Below are 22362 nucleotides of genomic sequence, written 5' to 3' on the forward strand. Positions count from 1 at the left end.
ACCTTTTAATAAAACTAAATGATCTGAATGATAAGAAAAATAAATTAAAATGGACCAATGCTATTTTGCAGAAAAAAGTCGAGTCTTCATCTACAAAAGTTTCCAAAACTGATAGATTCATCAGTATACCATATATGACATTGTGTAGGACGACCCTGGAATTTCCACCTAAAGAGTAGGTTTTGATCAATACCCTTTTGTATAAGTCAACCTGGCACTTACTGCTGACCACTGGAATGCTGTTAAAAGCACATCACAATATTTTAATATCAAATGATCATTAAAAGGTTTAAATTTTATTTGGATATTTTAAAATAAATCACTGATGGCTCCTGCAACAGGCCATTTAAAGCTTGTACAGAGCCGACAGTAGTCGGACTTGGATAGACCCTGCAGAGGAGCACTGAGTCTTCGCAAAACAGAGCATGCGCGATATTGTGTCGGAGTTGGCAACAGTGTTGAGGCTTCATTGACAAGGTAAGGATTTTGGACCTTTTGTCTCTTTTAAGGTGAAAATTTTCTTTCGAGGACCATCCTATACAACTGCATATACGATAGGTGCATAGTGCGATGAAGTTACCCTAATCCAGTTTCCAGTGATGGAAGTCCAGAGCAGACAAATACCTGTAATGATGCAGCTTTAACTCACATCACAGAGCACTAATCCCTGTGGCACTACCACTTAAAACAGCCAGTAAATATTCATCATCACTCTAAATGAAACTCAACATAAGGGAAACACTCATCTAAATATCAAAAATGTCCTAATCACAACTATAACTGCACCAGAAAATGCTAATGGCATATTTTAGATCACAGTCACCTGCCCTCCATTTAACTGTTGACTTCTCGGTATAGTTGCAGGTTCTGACCACTGGATGGAGGGAATTCCAAAGTTTTGTTTTATTCAGTTGTCTGCAGATTTTTGCTGACACCTCTAACAAAGGGCCCAGGCCTGAAACATTGGTTACCCTTTACTTCCTATGGATGCTGCATGACCTGCTGAGCTACTTCAGCACACTGGTGTATTGCACTGGACCCCAACACCTGCAGGACTTCTTGCTCAACCCCATGGCCAAGAGAGTCAGAGAGCAGGAGCAACCATCAAGGATCCACACCCCCCCCCAGTACAATGTTCTCGCTGCTGCCATCAGGAAAGAGGTATCGGTGCCACAAGACTCACACCATCAGGTGCTACCCCTCCACCTTCAGACTCCTCAACAACAAACTTAATCAGGGACTCATTTAAGGACTCTTACTTGTGCACTTGATTGTTTTTTGTTCTCCTCTCTGTATTGCAGTCAGTTGTTTACATGGGTACGTTGCGTAGAGTTTTTTTTTTGCATTACCAATAAGTGGAAATTCTGCCTCGACCGCAGGAAACAGAATCTCAGGATTGTATCTAATGTGGTGCATGTACTCTGATAATAAATCTGAAATCATTTTCTAACAGTCAAAGCCAGTGCTCATTCTTGGCATAGGGAGTTTACTGGCCGTAGAGTGCATTGGTCTAGGTGTACATACATTTCTTTGATGAACAGGCTGGGGTCAGAACATACACATCAAATTTCTGATTAACAGAAGTTAATTTTCAAAATGCAGTGAATACACAGCTTGGCCCACCAGCGCTGCAGCACAGGAGGTTAGAATTAGGACGGAATGACTTGTGTGGACTTGGTTGTGGATCATTAGTCAAAGTGGTTACTAGTCCTTTCCTCTCCAGCCCGACGTCCTCCTTCCTCCCGACGTCCTCCTGTCACAGAGATATGGCCATACGTGCACCACTTGGTGGAGAGGTTGCAGACAATCCAACGTTCAATAGGCTGACCCCTCCACGGGGATCCCCCAACACTCTGCGACCTTCAGCAATTGGGACTTTGCAATCAAGCATCACCCACACTGATGGCACAGCTCCCTTCATTTCACTGGTGGTTGAGGAAACCCAGGACCCATTCCCGGGATGGGAAGTGGATACATACCCATCCCCCACCTCTGCTGAGAAGCTGAGGTTTCGTCCTCCATCTGCTGAGTGTGAGCTGTGGTCCTCATTTCCATTCAATGTTTGTCCTGAATGCTTCAGCCTCGTCGGGTGCTAGTTCAGGAGCACAGACTACATAGGTAGAAATCCTTCTCCCTTCCAATCTCCCCCGTGGCCATTGCCCCAGAGTCCCAAATCTCATCGAGATCCATTCCCTTTCCCAGCATCTCCCATAACTTGAGGATGGCAGATCAGGGCAGGGCTAGTCGCTGGATGGGTAACAAGATTCCCTCCAACAAAGGCCAGTCGGTGCTCACTCCCAGCAGTATGGTAAAGGGCAGGTGAAAGGGCAGCAGATTCAACAATTCCATGACCCCTGAGGTGGCAGGTTGGAAAACCTGGCTCCCTACATCTCTGGATCTTCTTGAAAACTTGAGACTGCCGTTCTTGCAACTTCGCCACACAATTCCGACCAGCACTTTGCACACCTGCTTTGACAACAACTGACACAATAGGTCAGAGATTTAGAGGCTCATCGTCCGTTTACATTAATGCCTCACAAATCTCAAATAAAGTCATTGCAATCTCATTAATTATATTTCTCTTTGCTTTCCCAACACGTTCTGTAAGTTAGTCTTTTCCCACCCGGAGGGCAGCTGAATTAATCCTACAAGCTATTTGGTGGGGGACACCAGCAGAGCATTTGATTTGTTTGGGTAGGAATTTTTTTTTGGTCACTATGTTTACAACCATGTTTTACATATTACTCGTTCATTACATCAGCAACATTTGCCTTTGCGCTGCATCACCGTGGACTGCCTGTAACAAGCTCACAGAGCAGCCTGCCGATTGAGAGACGGTAAAGTCTTGATGTGGCCACAAGGGTAGCTGGGGACAAGCCTGCACTGCTAACCTGAACTCACATCCCCCTCTGAAATGCCTGCCCCAATCAAAGTTCTTGCCCATTTCAGTGGAAGGTTGTAAGATATGAATCCAGTCGGGGTTCACAGAGGGCTGAGAGTGCTACAACGCCCCTTTACAAAGAGGAGACACAATCCAAAGAGGAAAGATGCAAGGCATCACAGTTTACGTGGGTTGAATTCACAGGAAAACTACTGAAGATTATTATTAGACAAAGATTTGTGCTCCTTGTCAACAGCGCAACACTCACATTGTCGTACAGAGAGCCACTGATATCTGCTCCATAGATGGGAGAAACGAAGGTCAGATTCTTCCAGTATTTGCGTTCAAGATCATCAAAGTCTATATGACGTGGTGTACAATACCTGAAAGAGATTAAAGAATTATTGTATATTATTTCCATTCCAGAAGCATATTGTCCTGATTATAAATAGAATTCTTTCATCTTCATAATCAGAATTTAACATCATGAACAAGTCACAAAGTTTGTTGTTTTACCGCAGCGTCATCACTGACAAAAGGCAAAGGAGGAAAAACCCAACACCCAACCCCAACCAACCAATTTTCTCCTGCAGCCGCTGCAACCGTGTCTGCCCGTCCCGCATCGGACTTGTCAGCCACAAACGAGCCTGCAGCTGACATGGACTGTTACCCCCTCCATAAATCTTCGTCCGCGAAGCCAAGCCAAAGATAGAGTAAACAGTCATATATAATAAACCACCTGACAACAATAAATAAAAATATAAGTAAGGCAATGTCTTGGGTTCATTGCTCATTCAGAAATCTGATGGCAGCGGGGAAGAAGCTGTCCTTGTGTCACTAGGAACTCGTCTTCAGGCTCCTGTACCTTTTCCCGATGGTAGCAGAGTGAAGAGGGCACGGCCTGGCTGGTGGGGGACCTTGAGGATAAAACACCGCCTCTTGCCGAGGTCCTCGATGAAGTGAAGTCTGGTGCCAGTGATGTCACAGGCCAAGTTAACAACCCTCTGGAGATTTTTCTTGTCCTGAGCATTGGCACCTCCGTACCAGACAGTGATGCAACCAGCCAGAATGCTCTCTACAGGACACCTGAATAAGTTTGAGTCTCTTCGGTGACATATAGAATCTCCTGAAACACTTCACAAAGTATAGTACCTTTTTTAAAATGTACAGATCCCTAGAAGAGGATAAAATATATCCCAGTTTCTTAGTTGCAAAGGATGGAAGAATGTGGGCTCTATCATTTCCACTCTCCTGTAATGACCAAAGTGCTGTCAGAGACTGGAAGATTGCTGATGTACAGTCCTTTGTATGAAGGCAGGACAGGTTCGTATGAATGGCCAGGGGCCAGTAAGTTTAACGAGTGGTGGGAAAATTGTTCAACAGGAACCATACAAATCAGCATTTAGACAAGTACATCGAGATGGGTCAAAGAATTGCTGAAGGAACTCAGACAGCATCCATGGGTAGAAATGGTCAGTCAACATTTCTTTCAAATCTTGATAAAAGGTTCCAACTCAAAACATTGATTGGCCATTTCTACCCACGGATGCTGCTAGCCTGCTGAGTTCCAACCACAATTCATTGTCTGCTCAAGATTCCAGCATCATCAGATTTTGTGTTCATCGAGAGCAGCCACCTTGATTTGTGAAACAGCAGAACATAAGAAATTATCAGGGTGGCACTTTCATTCAAAGTGGAGTTCTTCAAGGCGCTGACATTCTGCCACTTAATGGAGGAAAATGAAAGCCGAAAAGATTGCAAGGAACGTGACAAGCTGACAAGTGATGGGCAAGGTGGGAACAAGTCAGAAAATAAATTCAGTCAGTTGTGTGTGTAAACATGGTATGGGAATACATGATAAATGATAAGATCCTGAAAAATGTAGAGGAACAGTGATCTTGGTGTGCATGTCCAAAGATCATACAGAGTAATGAGGCATCGTCCCATTGGCCAAGGTCAAATCATGGTAAATAATGCCCAAATTGTGGTGTGACCACCGCTAGGGTATTGTGTACAGTCTCATCACCTCACTGCAGATGCGGGCAATAGTCTTTATAGAGAGGGTGCAGAAGGGATTCACAGGGACACTCAGCACAAAAGCCAGGATGGTTAGTGCAGCGCTGTTACAGCGCCAGTGACTGTGGGGCTGTAAGGAGTTTGTATGTTCTCCCCTTGTCTGCGTGGGTTTTTTCCTCGTGGGCTCCAGTTTCCTCCCACCGTTCAAAAACGTATGAGGGCTGTAGGTCAATTGGGCAGCATGGGCTCATGGGCTGAACAGGTCTGTTACCTTGATAGATGTCTAAATTTAAAAGAGACAGGGAAGGGGGATTTAAAATGATAATGAGCATTGGAGAGGGTGTGGAAGGAAGTTGCAGGAACACAGAGAATGCAAGGAGGATTTACAAGGAGGTTTCTAAGGCTGGATAATTATAGTTAAGAAAGGAGATTGATTAGGCTGAAGTTATCATTTTTGGAAGGAGGCGGCAGAGAGGAGATTTAATGGAGGTACAAAATATAATTAAACTTACATTCAATAAAAATGAAAATGTCACCAAGTGGGGCTGAGAAAGCCATTGAGAGGTACTATCAGCACATATAAACTGGACCTGCAGGTGCTGTGAAAGAACTGCAGCCAAAGGCACTCGGAACCAAACAATGGAAATAGGAGCAACTTGGACCTTTTCTAACTGAGGGAATTATCTCAACTCTCAGAGCAACTTGGACCTTTTCTAACTGAGGGAATTATCTCAACTCTCAGAGCAACTTGGACCTTTTCTAACTGAGGGAATTATCTCAACTCTCAGAGCAACTTGGACCTTTTCTAACTGAGGGAATTATCTCAACTCTCAGAGCAACTTGGACCTTTTCTAACTGAGGGAATTATCTCAACTCTCAGAGCAACTTGGACCTTTTCTAACTGAGGGAATTATCTCAACTCTCAGAGCAACTTGGACCTTTTCTAAATGAGGGAATTATCTCAACTCTCAGGCCAGCATGGTCACAAAGGTCCAATGGCATTTTTTTTTCCTGCTGTAACTATCCAAGGGAAGCATGGTTACTGTAGAGTTTTAGTGCAACACGATTACAGTGCCAGCGACTCTCATTCAAATCTGTCGTTGTCTGTAGGTTCTAGAACCTGGTAGCTGTTGGATGAAAACTGCTGTTGAACCTGGAGGAATGAACTGAGAGGCCCCACTTTCTGCCTGCTGAACAGCCCAGATTATAATTTTCATTTCATGCTTCAACAAACCTTGCCTCATCTCAGTCTCTTTTCTCAAGAGGTGGTGGGATGCCAGGTCAGTGGTATATAACTTTGAGCACTGGTGCTTCTTTTGATCATCCAAAAGAAAGTGAATAAACCTTAGAGAAAATAACCAAAGTGAGGCCTGCAGTCATGTAGTTAGTTATTTCCGGCTTTCATTCAGTTACACTTTTACAGAGATTGAAAAATAATCTCTTTTTGAAAATGCCTTTTTAATGCCTAAAATACACCCCAGAAAAACTGTGTAAGGATCTCAAAAACTCAAACCAGCTTTGTTTTTTTGTAAAAAAGAGTGAAACACAGAAGTCTGCAGACACTGTGATTGTAATAAAAACAATTTTTACATCTTGCCATGATTATTTTGAACATTCCATTAACCCATATTTCAGGAATAGTGTACTAATCAATACGTTTATCCAGGTTTTTACAAATAGCACTGCTTTTTCAAAATCACTACACCAGTCTTAGATTTTGTACCTTACACCAATAACTTGGATATTATTGCCAAGTAATTTTGCCTGCAATGGAGAGCAGTGTGATTCCCCTGTAGTTTGAGCAGTCTGATTTCTCGCCTTTGTTTTTGTACAGGGTGATGATGATGGCATCACGAAGGTCCTGAGGCAGCTTTCCTTGGTCCCAGCAGAGCTTGAAAAACTCATGCAGTTTGGCATGCAGAGTTTTGCCGCCAGCCTTCCAGACCTCTGGAGGGATTCCATCCATACCTGCTGCTTTGCCACTTTTCAGTTGTTCAATTGCCTTATATGTCTCTTCCCAGGTGAGGACCTCATCCAGCTCTAGCCTTAGGGGCTGTTGAGGGAGCTGAAGCAGGGCAGATTCTTGGACTGAGCGGTTGGCACTGAAAAGAGATTGGAAGTGTTCTGACCATCGGTTGAGGATGGAGATCTTGTCGCTGAGGAGGACTTTGCCGTCTGAGCTGCGCAGCGGGCTTTGGACTCATGGGTCCTCTACCGGCATCATCTACGGCTCCTAGAACGCTTCCACCAGCATTGTCTCCGCTCCATCCTCAACATTCATTGGAGCGACTTCATCCCTAACATCGAAGTACTCCTCGAGATGGCAGAGGCCGACAGCATCGAATCCACGCTGCCGAAGATCCAACTGCGCTGGGCAGGTCACGTCTCCAGAATGGAGGACCATTGCCTTCCCAAGATCGTGTTATATGGCGAGCTCTCCACTGGCCACCGTGACAGAGGTGCACCAAAGAAGAGGTACAAGGACTGCCTAAAGAAATCTCTTGGTGCCTGCCACATTGACCACCACCAGTGGGCTGATATCACCTCAAACCGTGCATCTTGGCGCCTCACAGTTCGGCGGGCAGCAACCTCCTTTGAAGAAGACCGCAGAGCCCACCTCACTGACAAAAGACAAAGGAGGAAAAACCCAACACCCAACCCCAACCAACCAATTTTCCCTTGTAACCGCTGCAACCATGTCTGCCTGTCCCGCATCGGACTTATCAGCCACAAACGAGCCTGCAGCTGACGTGGACATTACCCTTCCATAAATCTTCGTCCGCGAAGCCAAGCCAAAGAATTGCCAAGTAATGATTGTTTAAGGCCGAGTGGAGACCTGATAGAAGTTTTAAAATTCTGAGAGGCATTGGTAAGGCAGGCAGTCAAAATACATTCCTGTTCAAGGTGGGGTGGGGGTGCTGGGAAAACTAGGGCCAGTTTCATTTTTACACACAGGTAGTGCAGGGTGCCTGGAACAGGCTGCCAGGAGTAGTAAGAGAAGCAGATACAATCAGAACATTTAAGAGGCTTCTATTTACGTGTAAACATGTGAGCCGAAGGCCCTTTTCCTGTACTGTATATTCTTAATATGGGAACATCTCAATTCGAGTCTACTTCTCTCAGAAACAAAGCAAAGTAAAAAGAAAGGCTTCTGTACTTCTCACTGTTGGCCAGTTTTCTGTACTCCCCGACAGTCATGGATTTCTTCTGAATGTTATACTGTGTGAACAGCCCCGACTGGCCAGTCACCACCTGCTGAATCGGAGCTGGGATTGTCATATCATCTATTTCATCATACGATTTCCTCGGTTTCCATTTCTTAGGAGGAATGACCTAAAAATGACAGAACCAACATTAGTTTCAAAAACAAACCAGAACTGAGATATATCTGTAGGTTGAGAAAATGGTAGGATCTCACATTGAAGACATGAAAAAGTTACTCAACTGCCCTTGAGAAGCTATATCCAAGGACAAACATATTTACAATTCTATTCAGAGTTATGCATGTTTTAAGTGCAATTTTATAGCATATATTGTGGATGAGCAGCCAACTCTTCAGACCCACTGTGTTGCTTTTCATCACCAAAATCATAATATTTGGGTTTATCTGCAAATACAAAGACACGGAATGCTAAAATGTTTATTCTCTTTGTGATTAATTTCCGACATCCTGTAATGGCAGTCTGTCGCCACCAGAGGGGAGCACTGACACGCTGTCGCCACCAGAGGGGAGCACTGACATATAGTCAAGAGGAAAATTATCTTGAAGCAACATTGTTTCTACTTGATGAGGGAACAGGCCATTCAGCCCCTCCAATGCATTAATGGGATCATGGCTGATTTGAAATTCCTCATCCAGGTTCCTGCCTTTTCACAATTCCCTTGCCGATTAAAAAATACAATCTCAGCTTTAGATACCCACATGGACTGCACCCCTACATCCCTTTAGCAAGGAATTAAAGCCAGACAACCCCCAGAGAAATTCTTCCTCATCTCAGTTAAGTAGGTACCAATTTATTCTGTGACCATACCCTCTGGTCCTAGTGAGAGGAAGCATCCTGCCAGGCCTTTTAAAAGAAACATACATTTGTCTCCTGAATTCCAATAAGTGTGATTTCAAACTTTCCTTTTACACCATAGATTCTCAAGGTGGGGAGTAAGAATATCTTGGTGGTGTGTGGGGGTAAAGGAATATTTTAGAAAATAATCAAAAAGTTGATTGGAAAAAAATAAACTCGTTATGTTGGTGTGAAACATGCAACTTGGCAACATAGTCAAGTCAACACAATTGTGGTAACTTCCAAGTAAAATCACTTTGCACTTTTCATTTTCATAAAATGTGCTTTTGCTCTTCCAATGTTTCTTCATTGTTTCTCTTATTTTAAACTGTTGTTATCCTTGGTTAATTATAATATAATTATAATTATATTTTTTATGGCCGGTCTTATTATTATCCATTCCAAATTATCTCATTGGTGACAAGGATTCCAAATTATCTCAACAATCATGTCTCCGTCCATACCCCTTCACTTTGTCAGTTCAGTAGTGAGTGAGACTTGTAGCTGTATGTATCTTTGTGCACTAATGTACTGATGGTGGGGCGGGGGGAGGGGGTTCACCCGAGGTGCCAGCCTATGGGGAATGCCAAAAATCAGAAAAAAAATAGGGACCCCCCTAAAGTAAAGCACAAGGCTAGCACAGTTTTGATGAACTCAGTGAGAAATAAAATGTCAGAAACGACACTAGTGATTTTTTTCATGTTTTCTTAGGGTTAATATTCTTCCTTTGATTCAATCATTACTTTTATTACATTTTTCAATTCTAAGAATAATAAAATGTTGTATCAGTCTGTTTCAGGGAGCTCGTGCTGTTGTATCAGTCTGTTTCAGGGAGCTTGCGCTGTTGTATCAGTCTATTTCAGGGAGCTCACGCTGTTGTATCAGTCTGTTTCAGGGAGCTCGCGCTGTTGTATCAGTCTGTTTCAGGGAGCTCGCGCAGTTGTATCAGTCTGTTTCAGGAAGCTCGCACTGTTGAACCAAGCAAGCAAAAGGTTCGTCAATATTCAGTGGAGTTCTTGAAGTTTGGGTTTATACCTGTTGTACATGATGAACGTGCACCTTTTTGCCCATTATACCAACAGACTTTGAGAAATGAATCAATGAAACCAGGCTGTCTTGAAGCTCATTTGTGTGTAAAATATCCTAACCACGTTAATTTAAAATTGGAATATTTTAAATCACTGAAAGAGAAATTTGAAAATAGATCAAAAATCTGCAGCCCTAAATCATACCCTTGAAGCTAGCTATGAAATTTTTCTGCTGATAACAAAACATGGGAAGAATTATACAACTGGGGAGGAACTGATTAAACCTGGAATATCATTGTTTCTCAAAACAGTTCGGCAAAAGGATGAGAAAGATGTCTGAGCAATGCCATTGAGTAATAGTACTGTCTGCAACAGGATAGATGACATGGCTCAAGATGTTGAAAAACAACTTATTGAGAAGTTGAAATCACAAAAGTTCTCAATACAACTGGATGAATCTACCGTACAGGATAGTGAGGCTCTGTTATTGGCATACCATATAACCATATAACCATTTACAGTGCGGAAACAGGCCATGTCAGCCCTTCGAGTCCACACCAGTTCGTGAGATATATTGATCAGGAAGATTTTCAAGAAGAGATGTTGTTTTGTGAATCGTTAGAAACAGCCACTACAAGCTCAAAAATTATTTGGATGAAAATGAAATACCAAAGGAAACATTGTATTTTGTGCTGCAGATGGTGCACCTGCTATGATGGGTTTAAAAAAAAGGATATTTAAAATTAATGAAGGATGAAAATCCAAACATGTTGGTTGTGCACTGAATTATCTACCGAGAAAACTTAGTTGTCAAGAAAGTTTCCCCTATTCTACACGAGATACTGCATTCTGTGATCAAATGCATCAATGCCATCAAAGTTAATGCCAAATGTGAATGTCTGTTTAAGCAGTTTTGTGTCGATAAAAATGCAGACCATGTGAGGATTGCTTCACACTGAAGTAAGGTGGTTGTCAAAGGGAAACTGCATCAAAAGGTTTATGGAATTGTTTGATCTCCTCAGCAAGTTTTTGAAGGACAAACCTGAAATGAAGCTCTTGCTAACAACAGATAGCAAAACTTGTGTGAGTTACTTGACGGACATTTTTGAGGAACTAAGTACATTGAACAAGCAACTCCAAGTAGCAAATATGACGCTCATTGATGGAAAAACAAAGATATTTGGATTCATGACACTTCTAGAATTATGCCAAAGAAATTTTAGTTGAATAAATGTGACCATTTGAAAATGTTGGTTACCAACTTCAATGATAGATTTTGTGATTTTAAAGGCAATGGATTTTCCTATTCATTAACTCAGCCATTGATGGTGGACTTCTCTGAAGTTCCAGTGCAATACCAAGAGGAGTTATCTGAGTTGCAATATGAATCTGTAAAAACTCTGTTCAAAATGAAAGGGACCATGATGTTCCTGTCTAAAGAGATTGAAAAGAAATACCTAAACTATTTTAGCAAGGGAACTACTGATACATTTTCCATCATATTATTTAGTAGGATGTGGCTTTGGTGCCGTTAGTGATTTGCTACAAGCTAAGAGAAACCACTGGAAATTAGAAAATGTGGAGATGTAAGGTTGAAACTAACCAAATTAGTCCCTTGAATCAAAAAAAATTCTGCAGCCAGCATCAGGTTCAAGGTTCCCGATGACAATTGTTGAATGTGTGTTTGAGATGATGAAGTAATAGTTGAATATGAAATATGTGTTCCAATGTATTCCTGACCTTAATTGCATCGAAATGCACTTTACTATTACTACCTAAACTATTCTATTCTTGAAAACCGGCATCTAAAATAGCTGGTTGAAATAAATAATTAGATATTATAGGACTTAAATTCCACAAGTCTGAAAATTTTTCTGAATTGATTCCAGATTTTCAATCTATGTTTCATTATTAAGTTCTTTGTTAATTTTTGAATAAAGAGAGGTAAAGATGACCTCAACACTGCCTATCGGGAGGTATTTCTGAGGGACTTCAACTCCACCTCAATCCAATTAGGATAATCATCGGTCTTTTCACTTTACAACAAAAGTAACATTTCTTATGTTTATAGCCCAGTAGTTCTGAAGATATCTTTTATTTAATCTTGGTTTCTTGTTTCGCCATATATCAAAATTGTCAAAAAAGGACTTAGGAATAAATATCAGCGGTGATTGAAAGAGGTATAAAAATTTTGGAAGAATATTCATTTTAACTGAATAAATACGACCAATCAGAGTCAATAAGAGTGGTGACCATCCTGTAAGAATTGATTTGGTTTGGTTAACTAAAAGTGCAAAGTTTTCTTTAAAAAGATTTTTAAAATTCTTAGTTATGATAATACCAAAGTATTTAAATTATTATCTGAACCACTTTGAATAAAATACCCTTACTCTAGTTGTGGTCTCAGTAGACTTCAACGAGTGTGTAAAGTTGCAATCTGGAACATAATGCCTGAATGGGTGGTAGAAGACTGAGACTTTCGCAGCATTTCAGTATCGAGATGAGGCCGCAAATCACCAATGTGTTGAAAGCTGTCGATCCAGTGAGGGTGAAAGGGATAAGGGTAGATGGAGACGCACAAGACCATAAATACTGGGATCTGAAGCTAAACGTAATCTGCGGGAGGAATTCAGTGGGTCACGCCACATCAGTGGGAGAAAGAGTGGACAACGTTGCTGGATGGAACCCAAAACATTGACTGTTCTTTTTCTCCCACTGATGCTGTTTGACCCATTGAGTTCCTCCAGCAGATTGTGTTTTGTTTAGCATGGACAAGGACACCATGGGATGTAGTGCCTTCTTCCGCGCTGTAGGGCACTAACACTTTCTTTCTTTTATGCTTCAATGCTTTTCAACCTACTACCTGATGCGGTAAGGTTGAGCAGGCAGCCCCAAGGTGACTTCTTTGAATCCTGACGCTTTAATCAATAGAAAATGTTTCCATTTCCATAAATGCTGCATGACAGATACCTGCAATTTATTTTAAAGATGGAAACGGTTACAAAGAATTAAATGCCAAGATCCATTAAAGACCATATGAAAATAAACCATGTTACTCCAAAATTAGTGAAGGTGCATGGTGGGACACAAAATGGTGGCAAAAATGACAACTTTCATTTATATAGCATTGCCAACACACCCCAAGGTTTTTCACAGAAGAGGAGACGAACAAACAAAACACATTCACAGATAGGGACATTGTAACCAGATGATCAGAACCTTATTCAAGGGGCCAAGTTTTCAGGAAAAGAGGTCAAAAGGGAAATTTGGAATTTAAGGATTTGACAGCTGAAGGCATGAGTTCTTTGAAGTTAATTATAGGGGTTGAAGTGGGCAAAAATATCCTGGAGGATTACGGGGCTACAGCCAATAAGAGACTGATGGCTGTAGCTTGGGAGGATTACAGAAGATAAAAGGGACCGACGATGTCCACATGAATGTGGCTGAACCGTTCCCGGACATTCTCAAACTCCTGTATGGGCGCCCTGGTGTGCCTGTGCACCTTGGACATTTGGCAATGGGTGCATGTTCTGGCCCTTATCCGTTTCCTGGGGCAACCGTTACCCGTTTACAGTGGTGGACAGCACCACTCGCTGGCCAGAGGTGATCCCGATGCCAGACGCCTCCACCGACTCCTGCTCCCGAGCCCTGTTGCATGGTTGGGTAACCCGGTTCGGCGTCCCGGCTCACCTCACCAGCAATCGGGGCGCGCAGTTCACATCTGCGCTCTGGGCACAGCTTGCCAACAGGTTGAGGATACAGCTACACCACACCACGGCTTACCACCCGCAGGCAATGGACTGGTCAAACGTCTGCACCACCACCTTAAGTCGGCGCTCATGGCCTGCCTCACTGGTCCTGACTGGACGGACGAACTGCCTTGGGTGTTCCTGGGCATCCGCTCCACTCCCAAGGAAGATCTGCAGGCGTCATCAGCTGAGCTGATCTACGGTATGCCGCTGGCACTACCTGGTGAGTTCGTCAACGCACCTCACAATCCCCAGCGGTCGCCGCATGAACTACTTCCTCACCTCAGGGCACGCTTGGATTCCTTCAAACCCCCACCGCCACCCAGGCATGGCACCCCCCCCCCCCCACCCCCCCCACCGGCAAGCTGCTTTCCATGGAGTTCGCTTTCGTTCGGCAGGGTCCAACTGCGGCACCTCTGCAGCGACCGTACAAGGGGCCATACAGCGTTCCGGCTCGACGTTCACACTCTGGACTTGGACAGCAGGAATGAGCGGTTTACCATGGACAGGCTGAAGCTAACACACCTCGATCCCACCGAGCCAGTGGTTGTTACCCAGCCCAGGCAAAAGAGGACATTGGCGCCAATTCTTGGGGGTGGGGGGGGGCTGTGTGGCGGCTCACAACAAGGCAGGTGAACCGGCCCCGCTTGTAAGCCATGCAGTGGGGCAGCCGGCCAAAATGGCGCCATCGGGGGTTTCCCTTCCTTCCAGCTTGGGGCTCAGAAACCCACGCTTGGGGACCACGTGACGCCCGGATGACGTCAGCGCCCTCCAGGGTGGTTCTCACCAGGTCCAGGCTGGGAATACAAGTGTAGCCCAGCAGCCTGCAATAAACTAGTCTGCTCACTGAGCTCTACCCGTCTGTTTGCGTGTGTTATTGCAGGAGCAGAGTAGCCGTTGCTATAATTAAGAAAATTCAATTAAAATTTTAAAATTTAGACATACAGCATGGTAACAGGCCCTTTTGGCACATGAACCTGTGGAGCACAATTACATTCAATTGACCTACAGCAGGGAGAAACCATAGCACCTGGGGAAAACCCATGCAGACTCGGGGAGCACATACGAACTCCTTACAGACTGTGCGGGATTTGAATCCCAGTCGCTGACACTGTACTAACCATGCTGCCCTCAATTAAAATAAAAACATTCTACAGCAATTAAACAAGTGGCATGATGGGAATGGGTAAACACCCCTGTAATACAACATCACTCACTGGATTGCCAATGTCGAACTAACCAACTACTGGAATGATGCCATGTGTTACCTTTGCCAGTCCTGCACGATGAGCTCCCTGAGACTCAAGGTAAGCGATGTACTTCCCAAAGTCTTTGAACTCTTCCACCGTTGGACGAAAAGTCATAATCTTGCAATGTGGATTGGGAGGTCCTGGATTTTCTGATGCCATGGTTTTGAAAATTCCTATTTTTCTTTTTTAAAAAAAAGCATATTAATTAAAAGTTGCACAAATTGCATGCAGAGAAAACATAAATCTGACAAGCGCTGTAAAACCCTCGATGGAGTGATACATTAGCAGCTTTACCATCAACAGCTCAGTCCCCAACATATTATAGCGTGCGTGTACACACCCACACACCTCCCATCATCAGCTCCACCTCAATGATTCGGACTGTAAAAGGCCAAGCTACCAACAAACAAACAAATGCCAAGTTCAGCCTTTAGATTACACAGTACAATAGGGTTCAAAGCAAATGTTATTTGATATACAGCCTGTGCACTGAATGTACCCACTATCAGAAAAGTCTGGGAAGACCCGCTCAAGCCGAACAGTTCGTGGTACGCAGCTGCGAGTTCTCATCAGAAAACACCAGCCTGTTGTGCCAACAATGGACCATCACGTGCTGTGATGGGAAAATAAGATCCATCTTAAACCAGCCATAGAACAACTCTGACAAGGTGTACATGTAGGAAAAATGTTGAGTGTGCCAAGAGATTAAGTGTGTGCCCTGGGGAAAGAGATCCACCAATAAGAATTAAAGGTAAAGATTTTATTATTGTCATGTAATACTACATTCAGAATGTAACATACACGAAATTCTCCACCGTAAGGCAGACAGAGAGTCGCCACTTTGTCCAGCGCCTCTCACAGAAGCCTACAGAACTGGTGTTCCTAGGTGGTATGACTAAGGCTCTTGCTATTTTCTCTCCCTATTTAAATTTACTTTTTTTTAAAAAATGTAGACATATAGCGCAGTAACAGACCATTTAGGCCCACAAGTCTTTGACACTCAATTGACCAAGAACTCCCGGTACGTTTCGAACATTGGGAGGAAACTGGAGCCCCTGGGAAAAACCCACACTGACTTGGGGAGAACGTACAAATCCCTGGTCCCAATTGTTGGCACTGTAACAGCACTGTGCTAACTGCTACCCCAATCGTGCTGCCATTTCTGTTTAAGGAGAATAAGATCAAGCATGACTTAAGTAAAGTAATGAAAAAAATGGCAGCGCTGCCGGAGCTGCTATACCAGCAGCTCTGCCACTGTTGCAGGCCCAGGAAAACAGGGAACAGATACTCAAGCGCTGCTCTGCAGGGTCCTACTGCCCAGTTGATCTTCAACCTAACTGCTCAGTACAGGCTTTAAACAGCCTGTTGGAGGAGCTGAGAGATGGTGTTTTGTTTTGAAACATCCTGCATGCTCGGCGATCCGTGCCCAAGGTGGTGGCACCTGCGCTGGCCAGCATACCCCGAGGCCCTGCAAATTCTGTGGGAGCAGTGGACCAGGACAGGACACCAGAAACTTTGAGAAGGAGATGCATGGGAAGGTTACCACAGCAATGGACCAGCGAGAGGCTCAGCAGCTGAAGGACCAACACAGCTTGTGGGCTGTCGGTGATTTGTGGTCAAAGGACTCACATAGGCTGCAGGCTGCTGGAGACGGGCTCATGGGAACCAGGATTCCAAGAGCGTACCGAGGCCAAGAAGGGATCCCAAAGGTCCTCGGGTACTGAAGGCTTCCTGATCAAAAAAGGTTTGGATTTAAAGCTCAGGTTGCCAACAGAGTCTGTGTGGCTGCAGGAGTATTGGACACTCAGTGACTCTAAAGGGACTCTCTTTTGCTTCTCTTTCTCTCATCATCAGGAAGTGCTTGACAATGATCACAGCAACTCTTTGCCTTAAAGCAGGTAAAAGTTGAAATGCATCATATATACATTTGACTGAAAGCATTTATTTTATGATTGAAGACAATGAAAGGAACCTTTTACACCTTGGGTCCAATCAAATTTGATCAACTCTTCATATCAAGTGGTTAATATTTCAGTTGCACACAACAGTCACCTTGCCCATGTGACACAGGCTTAGTGATTAAATTGAAATGACCACCTACATCTGAGCCTCCTTGGGGCTCCCCTCACTACCCTTCCCCACACAGTGGCAACTCAGCCTTCCTGAAGCAATGAATGCTGTGACGTCCCACGTCCCTCCCAAGCACCACCCAGGGTCTCAAGAGCACACCATGAAACCTTGGCAGCATACCAACACAAATAAAAGGATCTATCGGTTTGGCAAATTTCAGAAAATAATAATGTCACCTCATTGACATTCTTGGTAAATAACAACTGCTGTAGGAACAGACATCCACGCTGCTGAAGACCCAACTGCGCTGGGTCGGTCACGTCTCCAGAATGGAGGACCATCGCCTTCCCAAGATCGTGTTATATGGCGAGCTCTCCACTGGCCATCGTGTCAGAGGTGCACCAAAGAAGAGGTACAAGGACTGCCTAAATAAATCTCTTGGTGCCTGCCACATTGACCACCGCCAGTGGGCTGATATCGCCTCAAACCATGCATCTTGGCGCCTCACAGTTCGGCGGGCAGCAACCTCCTTTGAAGAAGACCGCAGAGCCCACCTCACTGACAAAAGACAAAGGAGGAAAAACCCAAAACCCAATCCCAACCAACAAACTTTCCCCTGCAACCGCTGCAACCGTGTCTGCCTGTCCCTCATCGGACTTGTCAGTCACCAATGAACCTGCAGCAGATGTGAACATACCCCTCTATAAATCTTCGTCCGCGAAGCCAAGCCAAAGAAAGAAAAAAGTAACAGACAGTACTCGCACATAGGTTATAAATGGACCTCTCATCAGTAAAAGATAATGTCCATGCACGGTTTTATCTTCACTTTCCCATACATCCTGCAGTTTGCCTTTTATAACACAATACCCTGCACTCTGACAGCAACACGACACCCTGCATTTTTTTGTTTTATTTAATTGCTAAGTACCTACTGTTCTTGAGTATCAATCGACTTATCTGAATAGCATGCAAAATAAAGATTTTACTGCCACTCTGTACACATGACAATTCAAACCAGGCTTGCAAGAGTAAGACAAGCAGTTGTACAATTTTACTTCATTCATCACAGAACTGACTTGATTTAAAAAGGGACCATTTTTTAAACAATATATTCTGCTCCATCTTGCACACGAGGAACAACTTCCTGGGCTGTCCGTCCTGACACCAGGGATCAAGGAGGTTTGGATGGGAAGGGAGACATGGAAAGAATGGTTCTTCCCCCCCCCACCCCTCCACCAACAAAGGCAGAAAAGGGTGATAGGGGAAGGCAACCTATGGCCACTTTTAGAAATGACCAAGACTTTTTAAAATAGTTAAATCTCATCAACAATCATGGGTGCAAAATCTGATTAGCCAATGCTGGCCATTTGTACCATTCACAAAATGTATCCCATCAATTCACCATGCTTTCTTTATCAGTAACCTCCAAACATCCAATTTCTAACATTGAAGACAATTCAGTCCGCCCCGTCAATGGGGCCACATGCAACCTTCCCTCCAAGTCACACACATTGAAAATATACTGCAGCTCCTTCAACTCAGATACTGGAAGATCCCAAAGACTCCAGCATTTCAAGTCACCACTATCATCTCAAAGACAATTAGAGACTGAATAATACAGTAAAACACCTACGAGGAATGGTAGATGCTGGATAAGCGAGTGTTCCAGTTGCTTGAGACTACGTGTTGTGTGACTGGAGAGGTGAGGTGTGCCAATTTTAAACTTCCTTCTAGTTTGGCCCATTTATTTTCCGCTATTTCTTTCGCCAGATGCTTGAGGTTGCCAGCTGGTTGGATTCCGGATCAACAGGAATTTGACTATATTGACCTTCCCAGAAATACATTTACCCTTTAAATTATTTTTTTAATCTTTCAGAACAAGTATTTGTAGGATGTGGTTTAAAAAGTTTGAAATACAGAGATGAAAATGGTGTTTAGAGAGGAAAATGAATGTTTAGAGAGGGAATTAATTCTAAGCTGTAGAATGAACAGATGAACAATTGCAGCCATTAACTGTGGAGCAAAGGGTGAGCACAGAAGAAAAGGAAATCAACTCCAACAATCATTGGAAAACTATCAGAGGTTTATCCATGATCAGGTTGCAAGTCCAAACAAAATTATTAGATTATTAAACTTCCATTATTTGCCTCAACCAACTTTTTTTTCGGCCAGCCAGGAAGATTAAAAAAAACACTTGCGGTATCACAAGAAATGTGAATCTTTTGAAACAAGGGAATTTTTGCCTTGTGAACACTAAATCCAACTCAAACTACCTGCCATCTGAAGTTTTTAATTTATATTTGAAGTGCAATTTATTAGTATGATCAGGATCACACTTGCCTCTGTATTAAAAATTCTCTACAGCTATAATGCCATCCAATGGTCCCCAGAGTATTCTTTCTTAGACTGTGACCAGTACACTTCTCATCAACTGATACGCAAAACTGCCATTCTCAGCCCTCTTAGGAGTCTGCATAAAGTTTATGCGGCTCCCCTTCCCTGTGAAGGGGTTAGGTTTAGAACATAGAACACTACAGCACAGTACATCCTTTGGCCTTTCATGTTGTGTCAACCCATATATTCCCTAAAAGTACTAAACCCTCCCTACCCCTTACCCTCCACTTAGTCGGATTCTTCTGTACTTCTCTCCTACACAAAAACATCAAAAATATTTTACCATTTTGGTCCGCAGCACCCTTTAAATGTGCTCGTGTCCCCATGAAAATGGCTGGTGTAGGAAAATACAACTTGCATTCTAAAAATCCTCAAAAACCAAGGAAGATTATGGAATCCCAGAGGGATCTCAGAACAGAGGCTTGTGGAACCTTTGCAATTAGCATGAATAACTCCAAAGAAAATAAAATTAAATCAGAATTGGATGCATTTACCAGCCTTATCCATTCAGAAGAAAGGAATTTCAAAAACTGATGAGACGATAAATCCCAGGATCTCAAACAAGACAAAAATCAACGCTCAAAGGATCATTACATTCCAAGGAAAGAGCTTCTGTAATTGCTTCTAAATATTTCCTTTGGGATTCAGGTTGCTGGCAATTGGTCAACCTCTCACTCAAGTTTCTCTGAACATTTCATGGGAGAATTGTAATTTTTTTTTTAAATTATACTTTCTAACTAAAAGCTATTAATTTGCCAAAGCACTGAACTATTTTAGGAAAAGACTCTGAAGGAGGAATTAATACAATAGATGACAAGTCAAACTACTTGTTATATCCCCAGCCAGACTTAGCCTGAAGTAGAAGTGGTCAAAGCCGCCTCCTGCACACTCACTGTTCCAGTATATCCATATTATTATAATGGTGAAAGTCCATGGACAGATCCCATTGTGTGATTTTTGAGTACGTGCTCCTGCGCACAGAGAAATTGTTCCAATTGTATGCTTTGAAAATTAGCATTGATGGTACTTTTGTACTGGGAACCATACCAACTATGTGTGACCTACATATCAGGAACCATAAATGGCCAGAATTAAAAAGAGTTGAATGAAAGCAGCATAAAGGTAATTAAAACCAAATAGCACTGATACATTAACAAAGGGCAAGAGAGTTAGAAACAGGTTTTAATTTCCCACCTGCAGTGAAGATACATCAGAGAGAATGCAAATAATTGGTTAACAATCACACACCATCAATTCACAAAATTCGTAAAGGATTGTAGTTTGTTAAAAATAGTACCAAATTTAATAGCTGGAAATCTCTCACAGTTTTGGTGTCATCGGAGGCTATATTTTGCAGCTAATTGCTAACAAGGCACATTTACAAAACATTCACAGCTCTCCTCAATGGCCATAGTAGCATATATTTACATGATAAAGTTGTAGCCAGAACATTAATGAACACTGAAAATAAATCTCTTGGTTTGATGCCAGATGGGAGACAAGGCCAAGGGGGAGAATCACCCTCTCCTTCCTGGTCACATTAGTCCAAAATGGAGGAGTCATTGCAGCAATGCACGTGGTAGCAAATTGATACTGGAAATGTCAAGTTTATCTGTCATCCAGTATCACTTGAGGAAACAGCGTTCTCCAATCCACATGCAATACAGGCAAACAAACAATACATAGACACTCTACACAAAATTCGAGGGCAGATGGACTTCTCGGAGAAGGTGTTTGAGGATCATGTCATCCCTCCAAGCATTGCCAGCATGAACCAAATTTCAGTAGAAAATTCGCCTGAAGTGACTTCTTCTCGGCGTGTGGAGGACTCCGTTTAAATCCCACCCGCTCTACCAGTAAATAAACAATACTGTGAAATACATGCATTAAAATAGTTAATAAACAGAGTCGTGGAGAGGTATTTTAGCAGTCATTCAGCATTCTCACGGTCTTCCTTAGCCTGGTAGTTCTTGCTCAAATACTTCTGTATCTCTTTCCCAATGGGAGTAGCTGAAAGATGCTGTGTGCGGAATGGCAGGAGCCCTCCTTCAATTTGTGAGCCCTCTTTAAACAACGATCCCAGTAAATCACATCAATTGGGAGGTTGGAAGGGAGACCTCTGCCACTTTTATGGTTCTATTGATTGACCTCTGATGCGATGCTCTACAGCAACTGCACACTCGGTGATGCAGCCGCTGAGATGCTCTCGATAGATCTGAAAGTTGAAAGAATGGTGACCAATAGCCTGTTCGCCTCAAGTCTTCTCAGGAAGTGCAGTTGCTTGTGCACCTTCCAGACAAGTGAGGAGATATTGTATGTCCGCAATAGGTCACTTAAGTGAACATGATTAGTGGACAGCAGATCAACAGTTTACGACCATTTTCCGCATCCGATGGAATTCAAACGACCTTGCTGATACATAAAGAAGAACTTTAGGGATTCAGGATTTCAACAGATTTGCAGCAAATAAATTCCACATGCCTTTCCTAGATATGGCTGATGTCTGGTCATCATGAATAAAAATGTTCTTAAACTTCCCAAATGTACAATAGAAGCATGTTAATTCCAGACCAATATTCAATGCCAAAACTTGTATTTTACATATGCTTCTGCTTTTGTGTTGTTATGTCATATTGCAGTTCTCGAATAAGTTTTCCTTCAATAACAGTTTCAGGACAGACTCTGTTACCAACAGAACACATGGAACAAAACATCGGTGATGGACACAGAGACAACCGTGCATCAAACAGTCCTCCAAGTGAAGCAACAGTTCACTTGTGAATCTGCAGGGATCACCTGCTACATCCTAAACATTCGTTGTGGCCTCCTTTACATTGGAGAGACTGGTCAGTGGCGTATCTAGGTAAATTGGCACCTTAGGGCTGCCACTAACATCAGCAAACCACCCCCCCGCCC

The 22362-nt window shown here is 43.1% G+C and overlaps 1 protein-coding gene across 6 annotated transcripts in view; it reads right to left on the reverse strand.

Annotated features, from left to right (window-relative positions):
* The window catches only part of LOC138759023 (lysine-specific demethylase 4B-like), a 445720-nt gene that overhangs the window by 384577 nt on the left and 38781 nt on the right, over nucleotides 1–22362 (reverse strand). For 5 of the 6 annotated variants that reach the window (XR_011354593.1, XR_011354594.1, XR_011354595.1 and 2 more), the window contains exons 2-4: nucleotides 15001–15163; nucleotides 8055–8230; nucleotides 3150–3264 (exon numbers count right to left, since the gene is read on the reverse strand). Coding sequence is in view for 3 of the 6 variants with exons in the window: in XM_069928805.1 (XP_069784906.1) it covers nucleotides 3150–3264; nucleotides 8055–8230; nucleotides 15001–15141 (432 nt within the window). In the remaining 3 variants the exon portion in view is untranslated. The remainder of the gene's footprint in view (nucleotides 1–3149; nucleotides 3265–8054; nucleotides 8231–15000; nucleotides 15164–22362) is intronic. The other variant, XM_069928806.1, reaches the window with a different exon arrangement.

The sequence above is a fragment of the Narcine bancroftii genome, chromosome 3 (genome assembly GCF_036971445.1).
Source record: "Narcine bancroftii isolate sNarBan1 chromosome 3, sNarBan1.hap1, whole genome shotgun sequence".
In the NCBI taxonomy this organism is placed as follows: domain Eukaryota; kingdom Metazoa; phylum Chordata; class Chondrichthyes; order Torpediniformes; family Narcinidae; genus Narcine; species Narcine bancroftii.